Source organism: Suricata suricatta, chromosome 14 (assembly GCF_006229205.1).
Source record: "Suricata suricatta isolate VVHF042 chromosome 14, meerkat_22Aug2017_6uvM2_HiC, whole genome shotgun sequence".
NCBI classification, from domain to species: Eukaryota; Metazoa; Chordata; class Mammalia; order Carnivora; family Herpestidae; genus Suricata; species Suricata suricatta.
The window spans coordinates 61024658-61047123 of record NC_043713.1 but is presented as its reverse complement, the minus strand read 5'-3'; the positions used below and the strand labels follow the sequence as shown (position 1 = coordinate 61047123).

General features: G+C 57.1%; 3 protein-coding genes across 6 annotated transcripts in view; 2 read left to right on the top strand and 1 right to left on the bottom strand.

Moving 5' to 3' along the window:
- Positions 1–196, top strand: part of LOC115277457 (leucine-rich repeat-containing protein 74B-like) — a 5066-nt gene extending 4870 nt beyond the window's left edge. The window contains exon 5 of the mRNA XM_029921592.1: positions 26–196. Coding sequence (XP_029777452.1) covers positions 26–196 — 171 coding nt within the window. The remainder of the gene's footprint in view (positions 1–25) is intronic.
- Positions 197–1336: 1140 nt separating this feature from the next.
- THAP7 (THAP domain containing 7) lies at positions 1337–4059 on the top strand. The gene is made up of 5 exons (XM_029921389.1): positions 1337–1438; positions 1611–1690; positions 2096–2251; positions 2769–2909; positions 3101–4059. Exons 2-5 carry the CDS (start codon positions 1611–1613, stop codon positions 3663–3665), a joined length of 942 nt encoding a protein of 313 aa, XP_029777249.1. The 5' UTR covers positions 1337–1438; the 3' UTR covers positions 3666–4059.
- Positions 4060–4549: 490 nt separating this feature from the next.
- Positions 4550–21817, bottom strand: LZTR1 (leucine zipper like transcription regulator 1). Of its 4 annotated transcripts, XR_003902364.1 has the most exons (22): positions 21247–21683; positions 20722–20784; positions 17438–17494; positions 15910–15989; positions 15344–15452; positions 14770–14853; positions 13473–13530; positions 12771–12910; positions 10638–10839; positions 10001–10156; positions 9748–9858; positions 9293–9385; positions 9017–9112; positions 8772–8937; positions 8417–8586; positions 8054–8210; positions 7075–7201; positions 6836–6985; positions 6432–6537; positions 6265–6345; positions 5818–6022; positions 4550–4838 (listed from the first exon to the last, which is right to left on the bottom strand). XR_003902364.1 is itself a non-coding variant. In XM_029921384.1 (21 exons), the coding sequence occupies exons 3-21, from the start codon at positions 17485–17487 to the stop codon at positions 5906–5908; spliced, it is 2253 nt and encodes a 750-aa protein (XP_029777244.1). In that variant the 5' UTR covers positions 17488–17494; positions 20722–20784; positions 21713–21817; the 3' UTR covers positions 4550–5905. The 4 variants fall into 4 exon arrangements, 3 of the variants coding, with proteins under 3 accessions (XP_029777244.1, XP_029777242.1, XP_029777243.1); XM_029921384.1 differs by lacking the exon at positions 21247–21683 and adding an exon at positions 21713–21817 and having other exon boundaries at positions 4550–6022; XM_029921382.1 differs by having other exon boundaries at positions 4550–6022.
- Positions 21818–22466: the final 649 nt, after the last annotated feature.

The window sequence follows — 22466 nt, the reverse complement described above, 5'->3', positions numbered from 1 at the left end:
GGCCTGGGCCCGCCTGGACCATAAGTTTGACCTCATGTATGCAAAGCGAGCCTTTGTGCACTGGTACGTGGGGGAAGGCATGGAGGAAGGGGAGTTCTCCGAGGCCCGGGAGGACCTGGCAGCTCTGGAGAAAGATTATGAAGAGGTGGGTGTGGATTCCGTGGAAGCAGAGGCTGAAGAAGGGGAAGAATACTGAATGAGTGCATCTGGCAATCATGCCTTTGTATCACCCCCATTATAACATTACATGATATGTTTACCTATTAAAGTTTCTGTATTGAAGGAACGTGTCCCTTGTGCTGTACTTTTGACATAATTTCCGATTTATCTTTTTTTTTCAGGCTTATTTATTTTGAGAGAGCGTGTGAGTAGGGGAGGGGCAGATAGGCAGACAGAATCTGAAGCAGGTTCCAGGCTCTGAGCCATTAGCACAGAGCCTGATGCAGTGCTCAAACCCATGATTGAGTCATGACCAGAGCTGAAGTCAGACGCTCAACCGACTGAGCCACCCTGGTGTCCCGACATAATTCCGGATTTAGATACCTGTCTTTTCTAGGTGGATTTCCAAGGGGAAAAAACATGTTTCCTCTCAAAAAATAAAGCATGTCTGTATGTTTAGTTACCGCTTTACCCTAGAAGGCTTCAAAAGGCATGGCTGAAGGAATTAGGAAGAATGCTTTGGTTAAGCATTTCTTGTCTGTCACCCATTTTTTATGTACTTTGGAGAATGAACTAGTAATTTGGTTTTCTTCTAAACCGTGGAGTGGCTACTTCCCTGAGTCTTGTAGGAGGGTCCAGGGAGGCAGCCCCGCCCCAGAGCAAACTCATTTTCTGTGAGGCTCCCATTCCTTGAAGGCTTTTGTTTTTACCCCTAACTTAGTCGGGCGCCTGTCAGAAAGGACAGGGCCTTCTGCCCATCAACTTTTCCCCAAATTGTGATCAGTGGTCACCGCCCACCCATGCCATTATAGGCCCCTCCCCCGGAGTAAGCTGTGAGCACTTGATTTCTTCAGGTTATATGGATCACGCATCCTGGCCCCTTTTTCTTCTAGTTGGAAGTTTCCTTTCTTGTAGTCTACCCTTTCCCGGGCGGCCGGCGTGGATCCCGGGACCCTGCCGGTTTCCTGCTGCCGCGCTACCAGACCCACACACTGGGAGTCTGCGCCGACAAGCGGGAACCGCTCCTTCAGAGACTAAGTGTAGACAGTCAAGAGTTCGCTCAGAAAAGACAGAGCCCGAGTGTACGACCGCGCACGCGCCCAGGAAGGGTGGGGCGACGCAGACCCGTCGGCAACCTTAGGCGCCCGCGGCTTCCGGGGCACGCCCCACCTCGTCCCGCCCCTGGGGCGAGCGCCTCACGCTTTCGAGTCTCTATGGTATCAACTTCCACCCCGCGCCACTCCTCGCGAGACCTCGCCGGCGCAGCAATGGCGAGATCGTGAGTGCCGTTGAAGGGAGTCAGGAGAACGGGCTGGGACGGGGCTCGGGCGAGATCGGGCCGGGGGAGACGCAGCAGACTAGGGCCGCCAGGAGCGGATTGGCGGCTGGGGGCGTGAGGCCCCTCCGGGCCGGGACAGCCGCCCACGACCAAGCTCCCGCCTGTTCCCCAGATGCCGCGTCACTGCTCCGCCGCCGGCTGCTGCACAAGGGACACACGCGAGACGCGCAACCGCGGCATCTCTTTCCACAGGTCAGCGCGCGTGCGTGCTGGCATGCGAAGGTTCGCATGCGCCGGCCTTACCCTTCGCAATCGCGGAGCTACGATTGCGCTTGCGCTTTCCATTGGTGCCAAGTCTCTTGTACTTGGTGGGAAAGGGGGCGTCCGGCTGCGACTGAGTCTAGATGGGAGAGGGAACATGGGAGGTCCACCAGCCTGCGGACCTCTGCTCTCTGACTCTCACCTGCCAGGTGATGTTAAGGAAGTTGCTTTCCGTGAGGCCTCAGTTTCCTCATCTGGGCCTTGGTGGGTAGTGTTTACCTGGCAGGGTTGAAGAGAGGTCTGGTGGTGGCAAGTGGGTGACCAGCCCTTTCCGTCTGGAGAGCTTGAGCCCAGGGCTACAGACACCCTCGTGCTTACTGGCTTGTGGCTCCGCAGACTTCCCAAGAAGGACAACCCGAGGCGAGGCTTGTGGCTGGCCAACTGCCAGCGGCTGGACCCCAGCGGCCAGGGCCTGTGGGACCCGGCTTCCGAGTACATCTACTTCTGCTCCAAGCACTTCGAGGAGAACTGCTTTGAGCTGGTGGGAATCAGGTGAGCCTCTGTGGCTGCGATCACTTGGGCGGGGTTTGAGATATCAGAGTAACTAGCCCACTGGGGCAGCTATATGGCCAGGTGAAGACGACCCTGGAGCCACTGGCTGGAGTACAGGCAGACCTGGTTCTGCCTGTAGCTGCCTCTTCCCAGCTTTGCACCTCAGTGACAGTAAGACCCCCGCCCCCCCATCACTGTGCCAGTGACAGGAGAGAAAAACATCAGCTTTTTCAAAGGCTATTCCTTAGAACCCCAATCCTCCCACCAAATCCACAATGAAATTCCTCTTTTTGTCTGGTTAGCCTAGTTCTGGTGCAGTCTTTTACACATCTAATTTTGTAGAGCCCTGGAGGGAAGAGATTGGTGTAATTCTACCTAATGTGGCATTCCTTAAACTAAGTGCTTGCAACATGCCTCCCCACCTAGCTAGCACAGGAAAGCCTGATCTGGGGGTACTGGGGAGCATGCTAGCTCATGTGCTTATTGTCTGCCTCATCCGGGCTGTTTTTCCCTACAGCGGGTATCACAGGCTGAAGGAGGGGGCAGTTCCTACGATATTTGAGTCTTTCTCCAAGTTACGCCGGCCAACCAAGACCAAGGGGCACAGTTACCCACGCGGCCCTCCCGACGTCAGCCGGCTCCGGCGATGCAGGAAGCGGTATGTGCTATGGGTGAAGGATGCCCCACTCCTACCCCAGGTCTGAGAGACTGGGCTTTATGGTATATGCCAGCAGCCTTGCTGGACAGGCTTCTAAACCAGTAGAGTAGACTAGGGTGGGCCAGTGAACTGGTGTCTGGCAGGGCCTTGGCCTGGCCTATTAGTGTGTCTCTCTCTCTTTTTTCTCTCAGCTGCTCTAAGAGCCGGGGACCCACGACTCCATTTTCTCCACCTCCACCTGCTGATGTTGCCTGTTTTCCTGTGGAAGAGGCCTCAGCGCCTGCTGCTTTGCCTGCCTCCCCCACTGTGAGGCTGGAGGCTGGCCTCAGCAGCCCCTTCTCAGACCTCTTGGGGCCCCTGGGTGCCCAGGCAGATGAAGCGGGCTGCAGCGCCCAGCCCTCACCGGAGCGGGAGCCAGAGCGGCAGTCATCCCCCCTTGAGCCACGGCCTGTCTCCCCCTCAGCCTACATGCTTCGCCTCCCGCCCCCAGCAGGAGCCTATATCCAGAATGAGCACAGCTATCAGGTGGGCAGTGCCCTGCTCTGGAAACGGCGGGCCGAGGCTGCACTTGATGCCCTGGACAAGGCCCAACGCCAGCTGCAGGCTTGCAAGCGGCGAGAGCAGCGGCTGCGGCTGCGGCTGAGCAAGCTGCAGCAGGAGCGAGCACGGGAGAAGCGGGCACAGGCAGATGCCCGCCAGACTCTGAAGGAGCATGTACAGGACTTTGCCATGCAGCTGAGCAACAGCATGGTTTGAGTGAGGGGCTTCTGGGCCCAGGGCTGACTTGGGAGATGCCTCTTAGGGCTTCAGCCTCTTCCTCTCTTGGAATCCACCTGGAGAGGGACCTGATCTGAGCTGTGTCCACCAGACCTGCCAGATGCCATAATAAAGTGGATTCTAGGAGGCCCTGCTATCTGGCTCAGCTAGGGGCTGGGGCCTGGCCCCTAGAGTCCAGGCTCTCAGTGGTGGAGTACAGAAAATCCAGTTCTTGGCCCACTCTACCTCATGCAACTCCAGGCCCCACAGGGTTTTCTGAGGGACCAGCTGGTGTGAGCAGAGGCCAGGAGCAGCACCAGGCACCCTCTCTTTGGTACCTGAAACAGCCCAGATGTAAGTAGTCTAGTTCCTTTGAAAACACTGATGAAACCCAGGCCAGAGTCAGTCTCTTTACAGCGACACCTGCATGGCTTTTATCCACTAGCCTAATCTGCCCAGCAGGCAGTAGGGTACAACACCTGAACCCCGGCCTACAGACCTACCACTCACTCACTCTGGGACTGGCTCATCTGAAAAATGGACAATGATGACAGTTTCTGATCTAGTGCTACTATAATTGGGATGTAGGGCCCACCAAGTGACATTTCTAGTTCCCAGAGGTCTGAGAAGAGGTGGGGGAAACTTGGGAGGCAGGCATGAGGCCAGCAATCCTGGCCTCAGCTGGAGTCCCCCATTTTTCTTCAAGATGACTGGAAAGCAGCTTCCCTGAATCTGTGCTTGTGGCAAACAGTTCAGTGTGCAGGGTGATTTTAACTGCACACATGACCTCCCTGCTGGTCCCGGCTCCAGCAGCCACAAGGGCACAGCTGAACTCTCTCTAGTCCTGGAAAGTGCCACACAATACTGTGAAACGCTTTCTAGGGTACTTGGTGTGTAACTTCATTTATTCATATCCTGTCTAGAAGAAAAGTCAAATGACCGGTTACAAGGGTCCACTGTAAAGCAGGATTTGCAGTTGTCCACCAAAGTTTCCAGGATCACCAAGGCTTGTCTTCTGCTAGGCCATTTCCTAGCTTGCCAGCAGCCTTGTGGATGGACTCTTGCTAAGGATGCCTCCTGGGACCAAGGCTCCCTGTCCATCTGTACACAGCACCTGGGGCTCTTCAGCAAGGGCCAAGGAGTGGCAAGTGCCATGTTCGCATGGGGGTACAACTGGAGAGAGGAAACATGAGGGACTGTTTTCCCCCGAAGTGGCTTCCCGGCAACCAGTGCAGAAGGCTCCCTGGGGTTCTTGTTCCCAGAAAGGAGGCAAAAGCGCCCGTTGTATTAGGGTGGGCTCACAGGGCCTTCTGTTGGGCAGGGGCCTCCGGTGCAGCCCAGGAACAAGGCAGCCTTGGGACTCCAGGTTCTGCCACAGCCCCTCTTTCCTCCTCACCCTGTATCACTGGGTAACCCTAGATGGGGCTGAGAGTTGCTGACCTGGATAGGAGACTGGACAGGACTGGCCCGTCTCAAGCACTTGGGCCACATGGGTCATCCTCAGCTCAGGGAAGGCTGAGGGCTGGAGTTCACCGGTGGGGACTGTGCCCATGAGGTGTAATAGGTAGCATTACTATAGTCTTAATGGCATTTCTATGACAAAGAATAAATATTTGGGAACAGACCAGGACCTGGGGGGCACCTGGTGCACTGGGTCCCTCAGTGGCACACAGTGGGGTGGGATCCTGAAGCCCCTCTGGAAGCCAAGGCCCAGTCTTGCATCAGGGCCCATCACACCCCAAAATTCATCCTGGGGCAGATTTCATCTGCCCATTACTGTTGTCCACCCATAAGCTCTGAGTGACAGGGGCCCTTACATCAACCCCAGTGAAGGCAAGGGGGTACTATGTAGCCTGACATCTGAGGGGTCTCAGGGCAATAGGATCCAGTGGCCAGACCTACAAGCCATACACAGCCCCTGGTGGATGGGCAGCCCCAAACCAGCTCCATGATGGGCTCTCCCCACTGCTGGGCCCTGCTTCCCACACACACCGAGGAGAGGGTGCCACCCAGGGGGCCTGTTTTACCATCTACTCCCTGTGGGACCTGTGTCCTTGGCAGTGAAAAGGGACCTTCAGAGCCCCCAATGTCCTCTCTCCCTCCGGAGACTCTGGGCACCCTGCCCCTTGGCTAGCAAGTCCAGCCACTCCACCTGGGGCCTGAACGTGGCCAGCGTAGTCTGCAGCGGGCAGGAGCAGGCATGGTTATTCTCCTTGAGCAGGCCAGCACTGCCTGGGCCCTCATATGTCAGCGCCCAGCTCTGCGCACTGCTTGTCGGAGATGTGGGAGGCCAGGGAGTCTATGATGTCGAGAAGCAGCTGTTGGCTCAGCGAGCGCAGTGTGGGCAGCTTGGACACCTGCAGGAGGCAACCGGAAGCCCCAAACAGGATGGAACCGGATTCATGTAAGGGCCAGAGACCTGGGAACTCAGCCAAGCCAGGGCACAGGCTGACTCCAAAATGGCCAGTGGGTGGGTACTCTGCTTGGCTAACCCCAGGGACCGCTGCTGCAGGACATGGGTCCTTGGCCAAGACCAATGCAGGGAAAGTGGGCCCTAAAGATGGGTAGACAATGAGTACTGGGCTGGGAGGGCCCTGACCTTGGTGAACTGGTGCACGATGATGTGCAGGCAGTGTCGCTTCATGTCCAGTGCTTGCGTCTTGTCAGCCGCCTCCAAGATCTGGAACGCAGGTTCCTTGAGGTGTTGCTCCATCTCTCACCCACCCACCCAGGTTCAAGGAGGCCCGTGGGCACCCAGTGAGCTACCTGCAGTACATTCTGTACCGTCACATTCATCTCCAGATTCTGCTTGCAGTACGCCTGCAGCCGGTTGTTGTAGAAACCGTAATAGTAGGGAGCCGCAAACAGGTAGCTGGGGGCTGGTTAAGGAGCTGCCAGCCAAAGGAGCTCGTCCCGCCCCTGTGCATCTCCCCTGGGAGGGTGCCGCTGGAGGCCCGTGCACCCCAGGGGCAGAGGAAACCCAGCCATCCCTCCTGGCCACAAACCTCTCTGTGCCTGCTGACCAACTGCTTCAGGGAAGCCCTGGGAGAGCACTAGGCACCAGGAAATCCTCAGGAAATTGGGCAGAACCAACCCATGGGGCTCCGAAACTGCCTTGGGGACTTGGACCTCCAGAGGTGACCTGGGAGTGCCCATGGCAGGGAGGATGCAGAGAGTCCTCGGGCGGCATGTTGACCTCGCCGTAGTAGATGTAGCGCAGCATGGACTCAAAGGCCTGCCGGCTGGGCACCATCTCCCCAATGGAGATGTTCACCTGCCCATCCTCGGGCATGAAGGACCGGAACATGGCCTCAAAGTAGCTGTAGACAGGGGCATTAGAGTCCTGGCTCTCGGCAAACCAGAGGCTGTGCCCAGGACTGCCCTGCCCTGCAGCCACACCCCCACCCACCTGGAGCGGGCGGCCAGGATGGCCTTGTGGGCTGGTCTTGGATGCCCATCCAGCAGCAGAGTGATGTCACAGAACTCCGCGCCTGCCCCCTCCAGGTATGCCTTCATGTCCTGGATCAGAGATGTGCCTGGTGGGGAGGGCAGGGGATGGTGTGGAGGGACCCTGAGCAGATGCCTCCTGCCCCTCTGCAGACTCACCCGATTCAGACCTCAGAGCCCTGAACAAACCTCTCCCGGGCCACAAGCCCTGCTCTGGCCCTTGAGGCACTAACAGGCTCTGTTACCTTATCCCCTCAGTCCCCAACACAGCCCTCAGCCCTGTCTGATACCCAGAGTCTGATCTCCCCAGCTCAGCCCAGTGAGCCCTCCTCCCTTCCCTTATGCTTGAGCCCCCTCTGGGTCTGGTAAGTACTGTGTCCCTCCATGTGTCACCCAAGGCCAATAACCAGATTCAGCACAGACCCCAGGGAGAGTCAGGGGATGAAGGAGACTGTGATGTCCTTTCCCAGGCTAGGAGGGCACAGGGAGCTACCAAGAATGTCTGAAGTCTTTGGACTGAGCTTACCTCTCACTAGGCCCCAAAGGGTGGGCGCGCCTAGAAAAGAAGCTTGCAACTAGTCACTGACCCTGAGCATCATCCTCCCAGCGGAAGCTCTCAGACCTGATGTCAGTCAGGGCAGGTTCCCTCACTAGAGAGGGACCCGTGCCCACATCTGGAAACAGGCTCTAGAGATTCTCTGCCCTCAGGTGCACAGTTGTGGTAGGATGCCCCATGGGTTGGGGGCTCTTCCTTCCAATGAGCCTGACCTGCCTCACTGTCTGCCCATGCAAGAGCCCCAGGAGTGCTCTGGGCATCCCCTACACCCACACCCCACCCTGAGGGCCTGGCAGGTACTTCCATGACTCCCAAGGTACTTCCATCACCCAAGATGAACACCATCCCTGTCTGTTGCCCTTGGGGATGGAGACTGGATCCCTACCAATGTCCACAGGCTGCTCTGAGGGAGCACGGGGAGGTGGCTGCTGCTTCCGCCGCACAATCTCCACGATCAGTGGGGAAGAGAGGCGTTCGAACTCCTTCATCATGATCACCTGATTGAAGTGGGACTCCTTCACCACGAAGTTCAGGCAGTGCTCCTGGGACACACAAGTCGGAGCAGGCAAGCAGGGTCAAGCCTTGGCCAATGGGGCAGCAGCCTGGGCAGGAGGACTTGGGCAGGGGACAGGGGGCTTGTGGTGGGGGTTGGAAGCCTGGGATGGGGGTCAGCAGCACAGGGTTGGGGTTGGTGGCAGGGGACGGGGACCTGTGGTGGGGGGGGTGGGGCATGCACACCGGCCCGCACCTTCAGCTGGCCCAGCTGCAGCCTGGCAGCACTCTCACACACGACCAGCACGTTCTGCAAGTCCACGGAGGCCTCAATGTACTGTCGGCACAGCTGCTCCAGGCGGCACAGCTGGAAGCTCAGTGCCAACTTGTACACGTCCATAATGAGCAGCACGTCTTCCACATGGCCTGCACCCAAGAGCTCCCTCAGAGACATGGGGAGAGGGAGAAGGTCCAGGGCAGGGTGGAGGGGAGGCCAGGGTCCTGGGTCCGGGTCATAGGCAGCAACTCCACCATACCAGTGATTGTGAGTGGTGGTGGCCACCGGGCCCCAGGCTGCCCGCCTGTCCACCCTGTTCCCACCCCCAGTGCACCTTTCCGAGGGTACTTGATCTTGTCTGTGTAGAGGAACTGCATGAGCACTTCAAAGGGCCGGGCCTCCGCTTCACGGATAGCCACGCGCAGCAGGGGCGGCCGGGCCCCTCCCACAGCCGTACCAGGGGCCTCCCTGGACGCTGGGGCTGCCTCTTCCTCCAGCTTCTGCAGGGAGAGGAAGGGGAGCTCAGGGGCACCCCATGGATGCCACTATCTTGGCAAGAGGGACTGGGCAGTACCTCACCTGGGCCAACCACTCCCGTGCCTGCACGATCTTCCTGCGGAGCCAGCGGCTCCGAGCAGTGACAATGGCCACATGGCCCTGCACACATTCCTCCTTCTGTAGCAAGAATGACACCTTGGTGGGGAGCACAGACCCTTATCCTGGCAGGGATGGAGGCTCAGACAGCCAGGGTAAGGGCTCTAGGACTCCAGGCACAAGGAAGAGGCCAGCCGTGCCTCAGGGCACAGCCTCCTCCCTGCAGCACAGGGGGTAGGCTGGGCATGGGGGGGCACTCACCTCGCCCAACACAAACTCCACGTCGCAGAACTGGCGGCTCTCCCACAGCCTCCCATAGTCCTCGTGCAGCGTGCACTTGGGGTAACAAGAGAACTGCGGGAGGAGACCCAGTGTTGCCCAGGGACACCACCACTGGCCCAGTCTCTGCCCCCCTCAAGGCCCCACATCCCCAGCCCAGCTCAGCCCAGCTCCCTCCACTGGCCCAGGCCTGCTTTCCAGCCTCCACTGGCTCCACTGTGAGCCCCCAATGCTGCCCTACCTACCCCACTCTGTACGGAGGCTCCTCAGACTGCTGTCGACCTAGAGTTCCCCACCCTGTCTTCCAGACTCCAGGAAGGCTGCCATCCCACCAGAGCCCTTGGACAAGCCTCACCCGCTTCCACTGGGCCTCAGTTTCCATCCTCTGGGGCCCATCCCCCCTGGCAGGCTCCCTGCAGTCGGTCCATAAGCCCCACCTGGAACCTGTACATCTCCCCACTGCGGATGTTGTTGTCCACGGTGCCCCCGAAGATGTACATGGCATCCGAGATCACAGCAGCCGCGTGGAAGAGCCTTCCGCTTGGCAGCTGAGTAGAGGCAGGGGAAGGGGGTAGATAAGTAACCCTAACAAGTACTTCTCTGAGCCTCAGTCTCCCTATCTGTGAGAGAGGCTGACTACACAACTGGCATCGGCGGGTGATGGAGAGGAGCGAGGGCGCCAACCCTCACCTCTGAGGCCGGCGGGGCAGGCTGCTTGGCTGTGGTGGTGCCAAAGTCCAGGCCAAACACATCTCGGGACTTCTTGAAGCCACCCCGCTCCTCAGAGGCCAGGCCAGGTGCCTCCTCAGAAGCAGATGCTCGCTCTGGCACCTCAGCCCCACCGACCTGGAGGGGAGACACATGCAGGCGTGGGACCAGTCAGCCAGGGCCAGGCAAGGCACCAGAGACCAGCCTCCTGCTGACCCTGTTCAAAAGTGAGAGTGCTAAGGGGACAGATTTGGGAGGGGGAAGAGCCACAGGATGAGGGCGCTCTCGGCATGGCTGAGAGGGCGAGCCAGCAGCAGTCAGGGTGGACATTCTGGGAGAACATCCTCAGCACCATGCAGATATGAGGGGAAGTGAGATGTTAAAAGCCTGCAGGCGGCAAGATGGAGAACAGGGGCCCAGGGCCTAGGGTCCGGCCAAGGCAGGTGAGGCTGAGGGCCTCAGTCATCCTGGCTTTGCTCCTGCTGGCCATATAGAGCCCTGGGAGACCTCTGAGGCTGCAAGGAGTGGCAGGGTGGTGGAAACAGGCGAAATCAGGAGTCCCATCCCTCAGGCCACAAGCCCTGGGCATCCCTAGCTGCCTGTGCCTGGCAGCACTCACCTCACTGTCCGAGCTGGGCTGCACAACCTCCCAGGTCTGGAAGTCCACATCATAGCAGTGCAGCTCATTGGGCAGCGTGTTGTCTGCTGCACCCCCAAACACATACAGGTGGCGGTCAAAGGCCACCATGGTGTGCCCATAGCGCCGCTGGGGGGGGGGTGGGGAGCCACGGAGTAGGTGCTCGGTGGGGATACGTGTCCACCTAAGGGCACATCACAGTACACTAGTGCCAGAGTGGAGGCTTCTGCTCCCCCAGAGCCTCCACCTGCATTCTGAGGCCTCCCCACGGCTGGCACCAGCTGGAAAATGCCTTGCAGTGCCTGGGGAGATCAGCCCGGTCAAGGGGGGGCTTGCAGTGCATGCCCTCATCCCCTCTGGCTCTGGCACCAGCTCTGCCTAAGTCCACTCAGCCCACCATGGGATCCTGCCCAAGTCCCTTTCTGTCTCCCACCCATAAAGCAGGCAGCAGTGGCAGGCAGGAGAGGGGTGGCCTTTGTACGGCAAGGCAATCCCACTCTGGGGAATGGGGACATGTCTACTGCTCCAACATATGGGATGATACCCACAGCCACGTCCTCGCTCCTGGGAGCCACCATGACCCCACCTCCCAATGATGCTCCTACATTCCCTACCCTCCCAGGACTCCCCACAGCTTCCAGCACATCCTCTTTGGAACCCAAACAGATGCTGGTCAGGCAGACCATGCCACCTGGCTCCATGCTGACCCCTTCACCTGACACATGCTGGGCTCTACAGGTGCCCCTGCTGCAGGGAGGCTGTCCAGCAGGCAGGAGAACTGCCTGGGCAAAGCCCATCTCCAGGTGGCAAGGGTTCTGAATGCCCGTGTGGGGATGGGGTGGGCCGGACATGCTCTGTAAGGACCCCAAGGCTAAGTGCCTCACACCAGCAGCCCTCTGGGCCCCATGGGGGATGGCACCTGTATGATGCCCACACCACAGGATCTGCCCATCTATGCACAGCCATGTTTGCTCTCACTTCTGTGTGTGCAGGAGCAAAGGGCACAAGCATGACACTGGGCGGCTGGCTGGGGACTGGGAGCAGGCCAGCCAGAAGAAGGCGGCACCACACTGACTCCACCCCATGAGACTCCGCTGCTAGCAGCCCCTGGGATCTCCTAACACCAGGCCTGAGCTGTTGCTGGTGGCCACACCTTCTCTGGTTTTCTTCCTACCCCTGTCTGTGCTGCCCCAAGCTGCCTCTCTGCCTCCCATCTCTGCCCTCGGTCCCCCACCCCACAGCCCTCTGCCCCCTCAATGCACCTTCCTCACCCCTCACCCCAGAGCAGCCTTCAGGCCCTGCATTTCCTCCAATACCTGCACCTCCTTGAGGACCCCAGATTAGCTACCTGTCCACCTGTCCAGAGTCTGCATGTCTGTCCTTCAGCCTCTCCCTACATCTGAGCCTACCTGGCCTCTGCTTCCAATGCCTCTCACTTCTCCAGGTCTGTTTCTGCTGGCACTGAGCCCTCTTTGCTGCCCACTGCTGTGAGCACCAAGGCCAGGAGGGAGAGACAGGCTGGGCAGTGTGGCTCTCCTCTCAGGCCCAGCCACCCTCCCGAGAGCCATAGGAGAGCTACACGGATGTTAGTGGGATTCCCTCCGCCTCCAATGCCCTGACCTTCCTCCTTCCAAGCTGACACTGCTGGCCTCCAGGGCAGCTCCAAGTCCCCTCCCAAGCCTCCCTGACCTGCAGCAGAAGCTCCTGTTCCCTCCCCTCCATTCACTCCCAGAGCCAAAGCCCAGTCTGCCCCACCTCCAGGGCTCAGTCTCTGTGTGAGCTGGGCACCAGCTAAGGATAGCACAGGCTGGAAGCTCTCAGGGCCTGAGCACCCCTCCAGTCTTCTGCCATCGTATGAGATCTATTCCAGCCACTTTTGGTACTGATGGCACTGAGAGGGCCATTTGCGGGGCAAGAGCCATCCTTCATGGTGGAGAGAGGCCAGCCAAGCCCCATCTTGCTGGACCGCAGCCATACCCTAAGGGGCCTGCTTGCACAGTCTGTATGAAGGCCCCCGTGCCTCCTTGCTCTGGAAGGGCAGCTTGCCCTGCTGTGTCGGGAGCTCATGAGGACAGCCCTGGACACAGATATGGATGCCACCACCAGAACACTCACGTCTTATCCTTGAATTCAAACTGGAAGAGGTTGTTGGTAATCTTGGCTCCGCTCTGCCCTGAGAACACAAACATCTTGTCCCGGCACACGGCCACTGGGAAGTTACAACAAGATGGCGGGATCTCGCCGCTCTGTGCCACCTGGGGTAGGGAAGGCAGCTCAGCCCGAGCCCTCATGGGACCAGGTCCACAGGGTAGAGACTTACACTGTTGAACTGGGACTACTTTCATCCTTGAAACTTCTGTGAATGAGGGTTCATAGATTAAGTTCTGTAGAACAGCTTAAAGCCCCACCTCATCCACCTAAACAGGCCCAGTTTTTAACAGTTGAGGCTAAAAATCATCACCACAGGGGAAAGAAACCCCAGGGGAGAGAATGGAGCAGATAGACAGACTGCCCGGAAACCGCAGCAAGCAGGATACCAGACAGCATACTGAACTCGCTGTGTTCAAATAAAGGTGGATTCTGCCCAAGTGGCCCCAGTCACCGGGACAAGCTGCCATTTGAAGCACAGAGGATTTAGGCCCTAGTTAAGTGCTGCTGGAATTGGGCAGGAAGTCAGCAGGAAGGGTTCAGGCTGAGGACAAGCTGGGATTTGGCAAAGAGAACAAAGCAGCCCCTCCCCAGCCCCACCTGTGCCCTCTCACATCGTCCCTTCCCCCCTGATTGTCCCGCCCTACCCCGGCCCCCCAAGCCCCTCACCTCCTCCCAGCATGTGAGCTCCCGGTCCTGGAGGCCAATGGTCCACATGTCGTTCAACCTGCATTAGGACAGAAGGGTCAGGATCTTCACAGCTGGGGCTGGTGGCAGAGTGGGCCTGGCTGGAAGGGATGGCTCCAGGGAGGAAGACACAACACCAGGACTCTGATCAGGGGCCTATGGAGTAGCCATGAGGTGGGAGCTTCAGGTCTGGGGGCTGCACTGAATCCCTGCTGTGCTCCCCCACACACCCCAGCCCAGATAGGAACATGTGGCCTTATGCACGTCTAGCCAATGTGGCAGGGTCAGTCCCACTCAGCAGGCCTCCAAGCTCGGAGAGGACTTCAGAGAAGCAACACGTGCAAAAACTGCACCACCACTAACACTGCATCTCTTGGAGCGGTTTTTTTTCTCTCAAAATAATTCCTTTTTTTTTTTTTTTTTTTTTTTAGTGATCTCTACACCCAACCTGGGGCTCAAGCTCATGACCTCGAGATTGAAAGTCACACACTCTTCTGACTGAGCCAGCCAGGCTCCCCACCTCTTGGAGTTTCTATGATGCTGAGGTCTTGGGAAATGAGCACATGCTACTTTTGTAATCAGAAGAATTCAGCAAAGGCAATTTTCTAAAATAAGAAGGAAAATGCCTAGTACACAGGCCTCCACAGGGAAAGGGCTGGGTCTGAGCCCTGCTGCTGCACCACCTGCTCACATAGGCCCTTGGGGTCCCTCCTCACAGTGGAGGGAGCAATTCAGAGGGCTGCTCTGCAGCCCATGGCTCTGACAACACTCAGCTATGACACCTATTGCAGTGGAGACCAGCACATCCTCCTCAGACAGCTGCACAAAAATAGGCCAGGCTTGCCACCTCCTCAGACACCCCTAGGAGGGGCCTCAGGGGTGCCAGGCCTGCTGACCTCTGTGGGGTTGGGTGGGAGCTCCACTGAGTTGCCCCTCACCTCCATCCCACCTATTTTCTTCCCCTCACTCCTTTTTGTGTTCAATTTCTCTACTTTGAGACAGCGAAAGCACACCGGCACACACGTGTACTACATGTGGGGGAGGAGCAGAGAAAAGGGGCTCTGTATAGACAGTGAGATCGTGACCTGAGCCAAAATCAAGTCAGATGCTTAACCGACTGAGTCACCCAGGCACCTACCTGCCTCCCTCCTGTCCACAACATTACCCTCTTTGAAAAACCCCCAGCCTGAGCCCTCCCATGCCAGGAAGGCCTGCTCTGGGCCTTGGTACACTTACAGGGCTGCTCAGGGGCCGGGTGCACGGGCTGGGCACCACCTACCTGGCATTGCCATCATAGCCAGCAAAGATCCACAGCTTGTCACTGTACACCGTGGCGCCGTGGGCAGACCTAGCGACTGGCAACCTGTAGTGTAAGGAGGGGGTAAAGAGCGAGGCTGCCCAGCACAGACCTGAGCCTCATAGCCCCATGAGACCAGCCGGGACCCCAAGGCCACTGTGCCTACATTTGCCGACACTGGGGCTCCCAGATGCCAACTGGGTGTCATGAGGATGAGCTCATGAGGCAGGGAAATGGGATAAGGAATTCAGAAGTCCACCGGGTAAAGCCCTCTCCCAGCCACCGCCAAAATGTCAAAGGGAGATGCTTGCAAAACAGGACAAGAGAAGCACCCATCAGCCATACATCAGGGTCTTTTGTGCTCTCGGAAAGGAGAGAATCTAAGAGCAGGGCAGGGACCTCAGACAGGCACAGCTGAGAATGAGCTTAACTCAGGCCTCTTGTGAGCCTCAGGTTCCTCTTATGTACAGGGACCATGTCCCAGGCCGGCTGCCACCAGAGACCCAATGCAGTAACCACTGGGTCAACCCTAAAAGGTTTCAGCAAAGTTTCTCACCGTCCTTCAATTTTCCACTCTGTCCACTGGCCAGTTGCAAACTTATATTCAAAGAGGTCATTTTTATTCTTCAAGTTAGAATTGGAATAAATGTCCCCAGTATAGCCCCCTGGGAAAGAGAGAGAGAAACCGTCACACCCAAAGGCAACATCTTAGAGTCCTCAAACCCCAGGAGGTTGGGGGCAGAATCTGGCCTCACTTAAGATGTATTCTGGGACTCCCTCCATAAACTTCAGGGACTCTGTGGTAGGCTCTGGGGACATAGAAATGAGCAGAACCCTGTTCTCTGCCTCTAGCAGAGGGACAGAGGAAGGAAGAGAGCCACCTTCTAGCCCCATCACAGAGGCAGACAATTCTAAACCTGGAAATCGCGACAGTTAGGGAAAGGGGCCCATGGAGAGGGCCCTAGCCCCGCTGAGGAACTCAGGACTCAGGTAGAGAAAGAAAAGGCGCGGACAGAGAGAGGTTGGCCATGCACAGCATGTAAGCCCTGGGCCTGGAGGCAGGGTAAGGGCGCTGTGAGCTAGGAAGAGGGCACAGTGCCCAGGAGAGAAGAGGCAGCTCACCAAACACAAACATGCTGCTTCCGTAGACAACGGCCGAGTGGTGGTAGCGGGGGGCTGGTGGGGTGCCCGTGGTGAAGGCCCTGGTGGGGGGAAACGGGGGCAGGGGGTGTCAGCAGAGGTCAGCCATGCAGTCCACACCGCACAGGGCAGCCCCTGCCACCTCCATGATTTCTTTTATTTTTGCGTTTTGTAGGTAATACCTGTGTCGCTATATAGAAACATTTAATAAAAGTTGCCAAAAAGGAAAAAACACAAAACTGGCATTAAGACTTACATATAATCCCTTTGCCAGAAACCACCATCTACACCTTGAGGCCGGCCACTCTCCCCCACCTTCCCTATGCATATTTATGCCTCCGAGTAACTTTTAAAAATAGAATCATGTGGTAGACACGTAATATCTGCTTTTCCAGTTAAACAGCAGAATGTGACGCAGTCTTCCCACTCCTCTCCCATCAGCCACCCCTGTGTTTTAACAGCTGCCCCGTGTTTCACAGAGGCAGTCCATGCATTTTATTTATTGAATTAAAACCCCATTTATACTGCTTCCCTGGTGCTGCTCCTTTTCAGAGTTTTATGCTTAAGCAATTATTAGTAAAGGACCATAAAGTCTTTAGAGTGATTTTAAAAATTAATCTGTAACTATTGGCTATGTTATAAAACCAAGTGTGAGAGGAAAAATAACACATTCCTTTGGCAATCCCAGCACTACCCAGGTCTCCTGAGCAGGGGTGGGTAGAGCACAGTGATGCCACCTGGGTTTGCCAGGCCTGGCAGGTATGGGACATCCTCCTCCATCAAATAAGGGTAGTGAGCCCCCCTCTCCCCAGAGGACTGCTAGGGACTGAGGGCTGCTCACTGAGCTCCTGCAGAGTGGGGCACCCAGGGGGCTCGGAAGGTCTGTGCTCCCGCACAAGCAGACGGCAGAGCTCAGGAGAGAGCCCAGTATCTCCTATCTCCTAATCCTGGGGTCCCTTTTCCCCCTCAGCTATGAGCTGCCCCCTGGGTAGAGTTGGACCAAAGGAGATGGGCACAAATATGCAGTGCTCAGAGAGTGCGGGTGTCCTGCCCAAGGCTGCACAGGTGGGAGGGCCATCCATGGCAGGAAGCCAGAGCCCTCAAATTGCCCACTACCCACGTGGGGTCTCCGGGCAGAAGATGGGCCCCACAGTGTTAGTCCTGAAAAGACCCAGCAGCCGTTTCCCCACTCCCTCCCATGTCACCTCCCACGCAGTCACTGGCCCGGGAAATAGGCCCAGGGATGGAAGGGCTCTCTGGAGGCAGAATTTGAGGACCAACAACCAGACCCAACAAATCCCCTCTCCTAACAGGATTCAGAATAATCAGTCTGAGTTATGGACTGGAAAAGAAACCCAGGAGAGAGAGGGAAAGACTAAGGGCCACTGCTGTCTCCTTGCAGCTTCTCCCTAGCTCTCCCGCGGCATGACCCTGATGGAAATCAGGGCCCAGCACAGTGCTGCAGACGTCTTGGGGAAAGAGGGGTACCTGGGGCCCAGAGGCCACCCACCTGCACCAGGAACAATCCTTCACGTCGAACCGCAGGAGATCGTTGAGCATGGTCTTCCTAAAAGACAGCCAGGGAGAGGAGGGGTCAGTCCTGGTCTGGTCCTGGTCTGCTCTCCAGGACCCAGGAGGTGGACGCTGCAGCCCTCGGGTGGGGGTGGGGACTGTTGTGGGGACTCAACCAAGGCCATGCAACCAGCTGACTCCTGAGGGACCAGAGTGGTGACCACAGAGGAAGCTTGCCAACTGGTGCGGGTCCCAAGGCTACCACGTACCCAGGACCTGCCTACCTGGGGTTGGGTCCCAAGTAGGAACCCAGCCATCCAGCAGCCGTCGCAGCCACTCCTCCTCCCACTCCCACATCTCAGCACCCCCATCTCAGAGGCTGTGCCACCCCAATGCAGAGCTTCCCAGGGGAGGTCCCTTTCCTCCTCTCTGATCTTCCTTCCAGCTCTTTATTGCAAAGCCAACGTAACTACATTAAAGATACCATAAAATGGAAAACAAATCCACTGACCACCAACCAAGACCTGCATGTTACTGCCCAGCCCTCATCAGAGGGAAGAAGGGAGTCATTCAAAGGAGCCCAGCACCCAGGCCTGTATTCCACCTGTGTCTACTGAAGAGGAAGCAGCCTGGAAGATAAAGGGCCTGCCTGAGGCCATGCAGCCAGGAAGCCTGGAGTGGAAAGCAGGGATGTGACTGTAATTTCTCCCCTCTCCCATTTGCCCCTCCTCCCCCGCCCTCATCTACCCCTCTCAGATGCTGCAAAAAGCCTGCTAGCTTTCCATTCTTCGTCTTCCTTCCTTCCTTTTATTTCTTTCCTTCTTTAATTTTTTTAATGTTTATTAATTTTTGAGAGACAGAGAGAGAGTGTGAGTGGGGGAGGGGTAGAGAGAGAGAGGAAGGCACAGAATCTGAAGGAGGCTCCAGGCTCTGAGCTGTCAGCACAGAGCCCAACATAGGGCTTGAACACACGAATCATGAGATCATGACCTGAGCTGAAGTCAGACACTCAACCAACCAACTGAGCCACCAAGGCGCCCCTCTTTCTTTCTTTTTTAAATTTTTATTTTTATTTTTGAGAGAGAGAGAGAGCGCGCGCACAGAGCAAGTAGGGAGTGGAGGGGCTGAGAGAGAGGGGGACAGAGGATCCAAAGTGGGCTCTGTGCTGACAGCAGAGAGCCGGATGAGGGGCTGGAACCCACAAACCATGAGACTATGACCTGAGGCAAAGATGCTTAAGGGACTGAGCCACCCAGGCACCCCCATCATTCTTTATATCCAATCTTTAGAAAATTGCAACCAGAGAGATAAATATCCTGTTTCTTAATGCCACATTGTAGCATAAAAAAAATATGCTCATTGCTACTCCTGGGGATGTTCCCACCCACTGCCCATCAGGCCTTTTCTGGTTTGAGGGGGATTCTCATAAAGCTTGCAGTGAACATCTGTGAGCCTTTTCCTATTGCATCCCTTCATGTGACACACATTTACTGAATTCTCTAGGTGCTGAGTTCAGGTCTCTCCCCAGTGGAGGAGGCTGGTAACAAACATCTTTGTGCTCTGAGGTAATCTTTGTGGTCTGTGCTCTTACCATGGAGCCAGCAAGCGGTGCAGAAGGGGACGGGAGGGCCACAGTACTTGGCCCAGGTGGTCGGGAAGGCCTCACTCACAGTATGTTCAGAAGAGAGGCAGGAAGGGTGGGAAGGAGGGAACACAGTACAAGAACCTGAGCAGGAGGCTGCTTGGTTCAATCAGAACACAGCAAGGCAGCGGTGTAGCCCAGTGCAAAGGAGCAGAGAAGCAGGGCAGGCACAAGTGTATGGGGCCTCTCAGACTGCCAGGACAGCTTGCTCAGAGAGCGGGGAGCCATCCCAGGATTATGTGCTGAGGAGGCACACGTTGAGACTTGCATTTCAAATGGATCCCTCTGGCTGCTCATGGGGAAAGAGGCTGAGGGGGAGACAGGCTAGAAGCCAGGGCCCCGCCCAAGACTATTCTGCCTAATCTGCAGGTCCTCACTCATGGGGTCCTGTGTACCCCACCAGCTCTGGGTCAGCCCTCGCAGGGAATCCTGAAGGCCCAACGCTGCAGCATCAATCAAAGGCCAGTCCTTCTGGGCTTCAGGCCAAGTCCTGTGATTGAGAGGCAGGGACAGACCCATGGGCAGAATTGGTCATGTGCAAACACTGCACCCTCCATACAGCAAAACCTGTCCTGAGCCCTTCACAGGTTTGTGCTTACTGAGCCTCAGGAGCAAGGTATACGGCCGCCCTGTATACAGAGGAGGAGACCAGGTGAGTGGTCTTAAGAAACCTGCCTGAGCTCAAAGCCACAAAGCTCTAACTTGAACTGAGCCTGGTCTCTCCAGGAGACCAAGCTTCAGCCCCACATCTAACAGGCTCCCAAGCCTCCCAGAGCCCTGGTGGGCATCCTTGGCCTTTCCCAACCACATAAATGAAAGAATGGAGGAGGGAAGCCCTGCCCAAATTCCAGGCCTGGTGCCATTCTGTACTCCCTCACCTTTGGGCCACTGCCAATGCTGATCCCTCTGATTGGAACCTTCTTCCTCTTTTCCCTGACTCACTCCTACTTATCTTTCAGGTCATCAACCCCTCCAGGAAGGCTTCTCTGCCCAGATCAGAGCCCCTTCCTCTCCAGCATGGTCTGCTATGCCCCCACACTCAGTACGTAAAATGGCCCAGCCCATGATAGGAACTAAAACAGCTCTTTCCCTCAGGGAATGGGTCTTAAGGAAACACCAGCAGAAGAAAGCAGCTGCACAAACCAAAGGTTTACCTCAGCCATTATCTTTCCCCAAAGGAGACCAGCCACAACTTAACTGGGAACAGCTCATAGGATAGAGGTGTGCCCACAAACAAAACATCAGGTCATTGTCAGGAAAGTCGCTTCCCAGGGATTTATGGCAGGTGAAAAAAACCTTTCCAAAAAGTGGAAAATATGGGAAATAAATAAAACCATGTCCTCCAAACACTGCCACGTGAGCATGCAGGTAAGCCCCAGAAAAAAGTGCGGTAAAGGAAAAGTGCCTGGTGAGGGTAACAGCCAGGGCGGATGTGTTTCTTTCAAAGCTGTGTCCACCCAGAACAAGAGGAACATTTGTGTGTCCCAAGCATGTGCTACCCACTGAACGCTGTTCTGAGGGCCTTGAGGGCAGGGAACCTCAAAGATGGAGAAACTGAGACGGAGTGCTTTGCTAACCTGGTCAGAACTACCATGTGTTCCCTTCCTGGTCCAAACACCCTCATGTATATACTCACTCACCCATTGTCTCCACCAAACACATAGATGGCATCTTTATAGGCCACCACTGTGTGCTTGCTGCGCCTGGAAAGAAAGAACAGGTGGGCAGCAGTGAGTCCAGGACCCTCCTGGGGGCACCCAAAGAATGAGACAAAGTACCCAGGCTGCGCAGAAATTAAGTAACACCTCTCAAATGCTAAGATTGACAGAGATTCCTAAATTCCACCAGTACACCAGTACCCCAGAACCCTGACATTGCCCTGGGACTCTGGACTCCCCACCCCACCGCAGAGCAGCCGGGACTCCAGCTCCAGACCCACAAACACAACTTAACTCCAGTACCCTGCCCCAGGCCACGCTGCTCCGGGACTCCCTCAGGACCCCCTCCCTTGCCCTGTACCTCATCCTGGAGACACCACCACTTCCTCCCCACCCTCCATCACCAGATCCTGCTCCTGGACACCACGCCCCGGCCTCGGTCCCTGGACCCCGCCTGAGACCTCCTCAGACACCTCCCTTCCCCAAGACCCCTGAAATCCGCCGTACCGGGCCCCCACGAACTCGTCGCAGGGCGGGAGGCGCCGCCAACGGTGCACAGTCTCGAAGGGCCCGAAGTTGAGTGTCAGGTACTCAACACTGTCCGAGCAGCTGTGGTCAAAGTCCACGCTCGGGGCTACCTTGGACCGCGCAGTGCCTGCCAGGGCCCCAGACCCGATCGGGCCCCCCGAAACCCCCGGCCCAGCCATCCCGGGTCCACGCGGGATCAGCCACCAGTTCCGCGGGAGGTGAGGCCAACGCCCCGGGCTGCCCGGAGGGACTACGTTTCCCGGCGAGCCCTGCACCAACCGCGCCTCACTTCCGGCCGGCGCCGCATTCCCGGCTGCGCGCACTTCCCAACAAGCTTAGCGCTCCTCGTGACTCCACAGGCCAGTGCAGTCTCCAGGAACCTACCCTGCAGAGAGCGTGTAACCCCCTGGGAATCATTTCCCACCGAGTACGCGCGTCCGGTTACCTTCCAGTGAAGGCGGTGTCTAGTCCCCAGCCCACTCTGGACTGCACTGCCCCTGCCGCGGGCCCGACTCACGCTGTCGGGAGATAAGCCACACTCCCCGGCATGCCCTGCTTGCACTGGTCTCGGCCCTGATCGTCCGCCGCTCCCCGCATCCCGGATGGAGGGTTCCGGCCTCACAGCGGCCTAGGAGAGGGCCCGACTATCTCCTTCCGGCTTACGGTCCCATTTTTTGGCCCCCAGCGTAGAAGAAGGAGGGTTCCCAACTTGGCACCACGAACAGCCGACCCCTAAGGACAGCAGGGGGCCTGCTCTGTGCCCTCGACATTCCCCTTGGCTTGGAGACAGAGTGGCAAAGAGGCTCTAGATTCTCGTTCCGACTTAATAGCAGAGCCTCATTTTCTTTACCTGTGAAATGGGAGTTCCTGGAGCTCTGGCTGCCATGAAAAGCATGGGTTGTCTGAGGACCTAGCCCCTACAGGCCTACCTAGCACATGTCCCCAAACTGCCAAGTGCTAGCTGCCTCTGACCCCTGAAGAAGCACTTCCCATCTGAAACCTTTGACACGTGCTGTCCCTTCTACCTGGAGTGCCATTCTTTCGAAATCCAGATCCAAGACACTGGTTCCAGAGAAGCTTTTCCTAACCTTAGGGGCAGAATCAGTTGCTACCTCCTCTGAGTGCTCGTAGGCCAAACTTCCTTGGTGTGGTTGTAGCTTCTTCCTCAGGAGTGTCTGTCCAATTACAATGGAAGTCAC

Bases quoted from the DNA above. Each gene is read 5' to 3' on its own strand.
- THAP7 (XM_029921389.1), top strand. From the start codon at position 1,611: ATGCCGCGTCACTGCTCCGCCGCCGGCTGCTGCACAAGGGACACACGC. The intron at 2,252-2,768 runs GTGAGCCTCTGT...TTTTCCCTACAG, and splicing joins TTTGAGCTGGTGGGAATCAG to CGGGTATCACAGGCTGAAGG. The intron at 2,910-3,100 runs GTATGTGCTATG...TTTTTCTCTCAG, and splicing joins CTCCGGCGATGCAGGAAGCG to CTGCTCTAAGAGCCGGGGAC.
- LZTR1 (XM_029921382.1), bottom strand. From the start codon at position 21,446: ATGGCTGGGCCGGGGGTTTCGGGGGGCCCGATCGGGTCTGGGGCCCTG. The intron at 7,202-8,053 runs GTAGGGATCCAG...CCTCCCCACCAG, and splicing joins AGAGCAGCCTGTGGACATTG to GCACATCTCTGATCCAGGAC. The intron at 6,538-6,835 runs GCATCCTCCCTG...ACCAGCCCCCAG, and splicing joins ATGCCGCCCGAGGACTCTCT to CTACCTGTTTGCGGCTCCCT.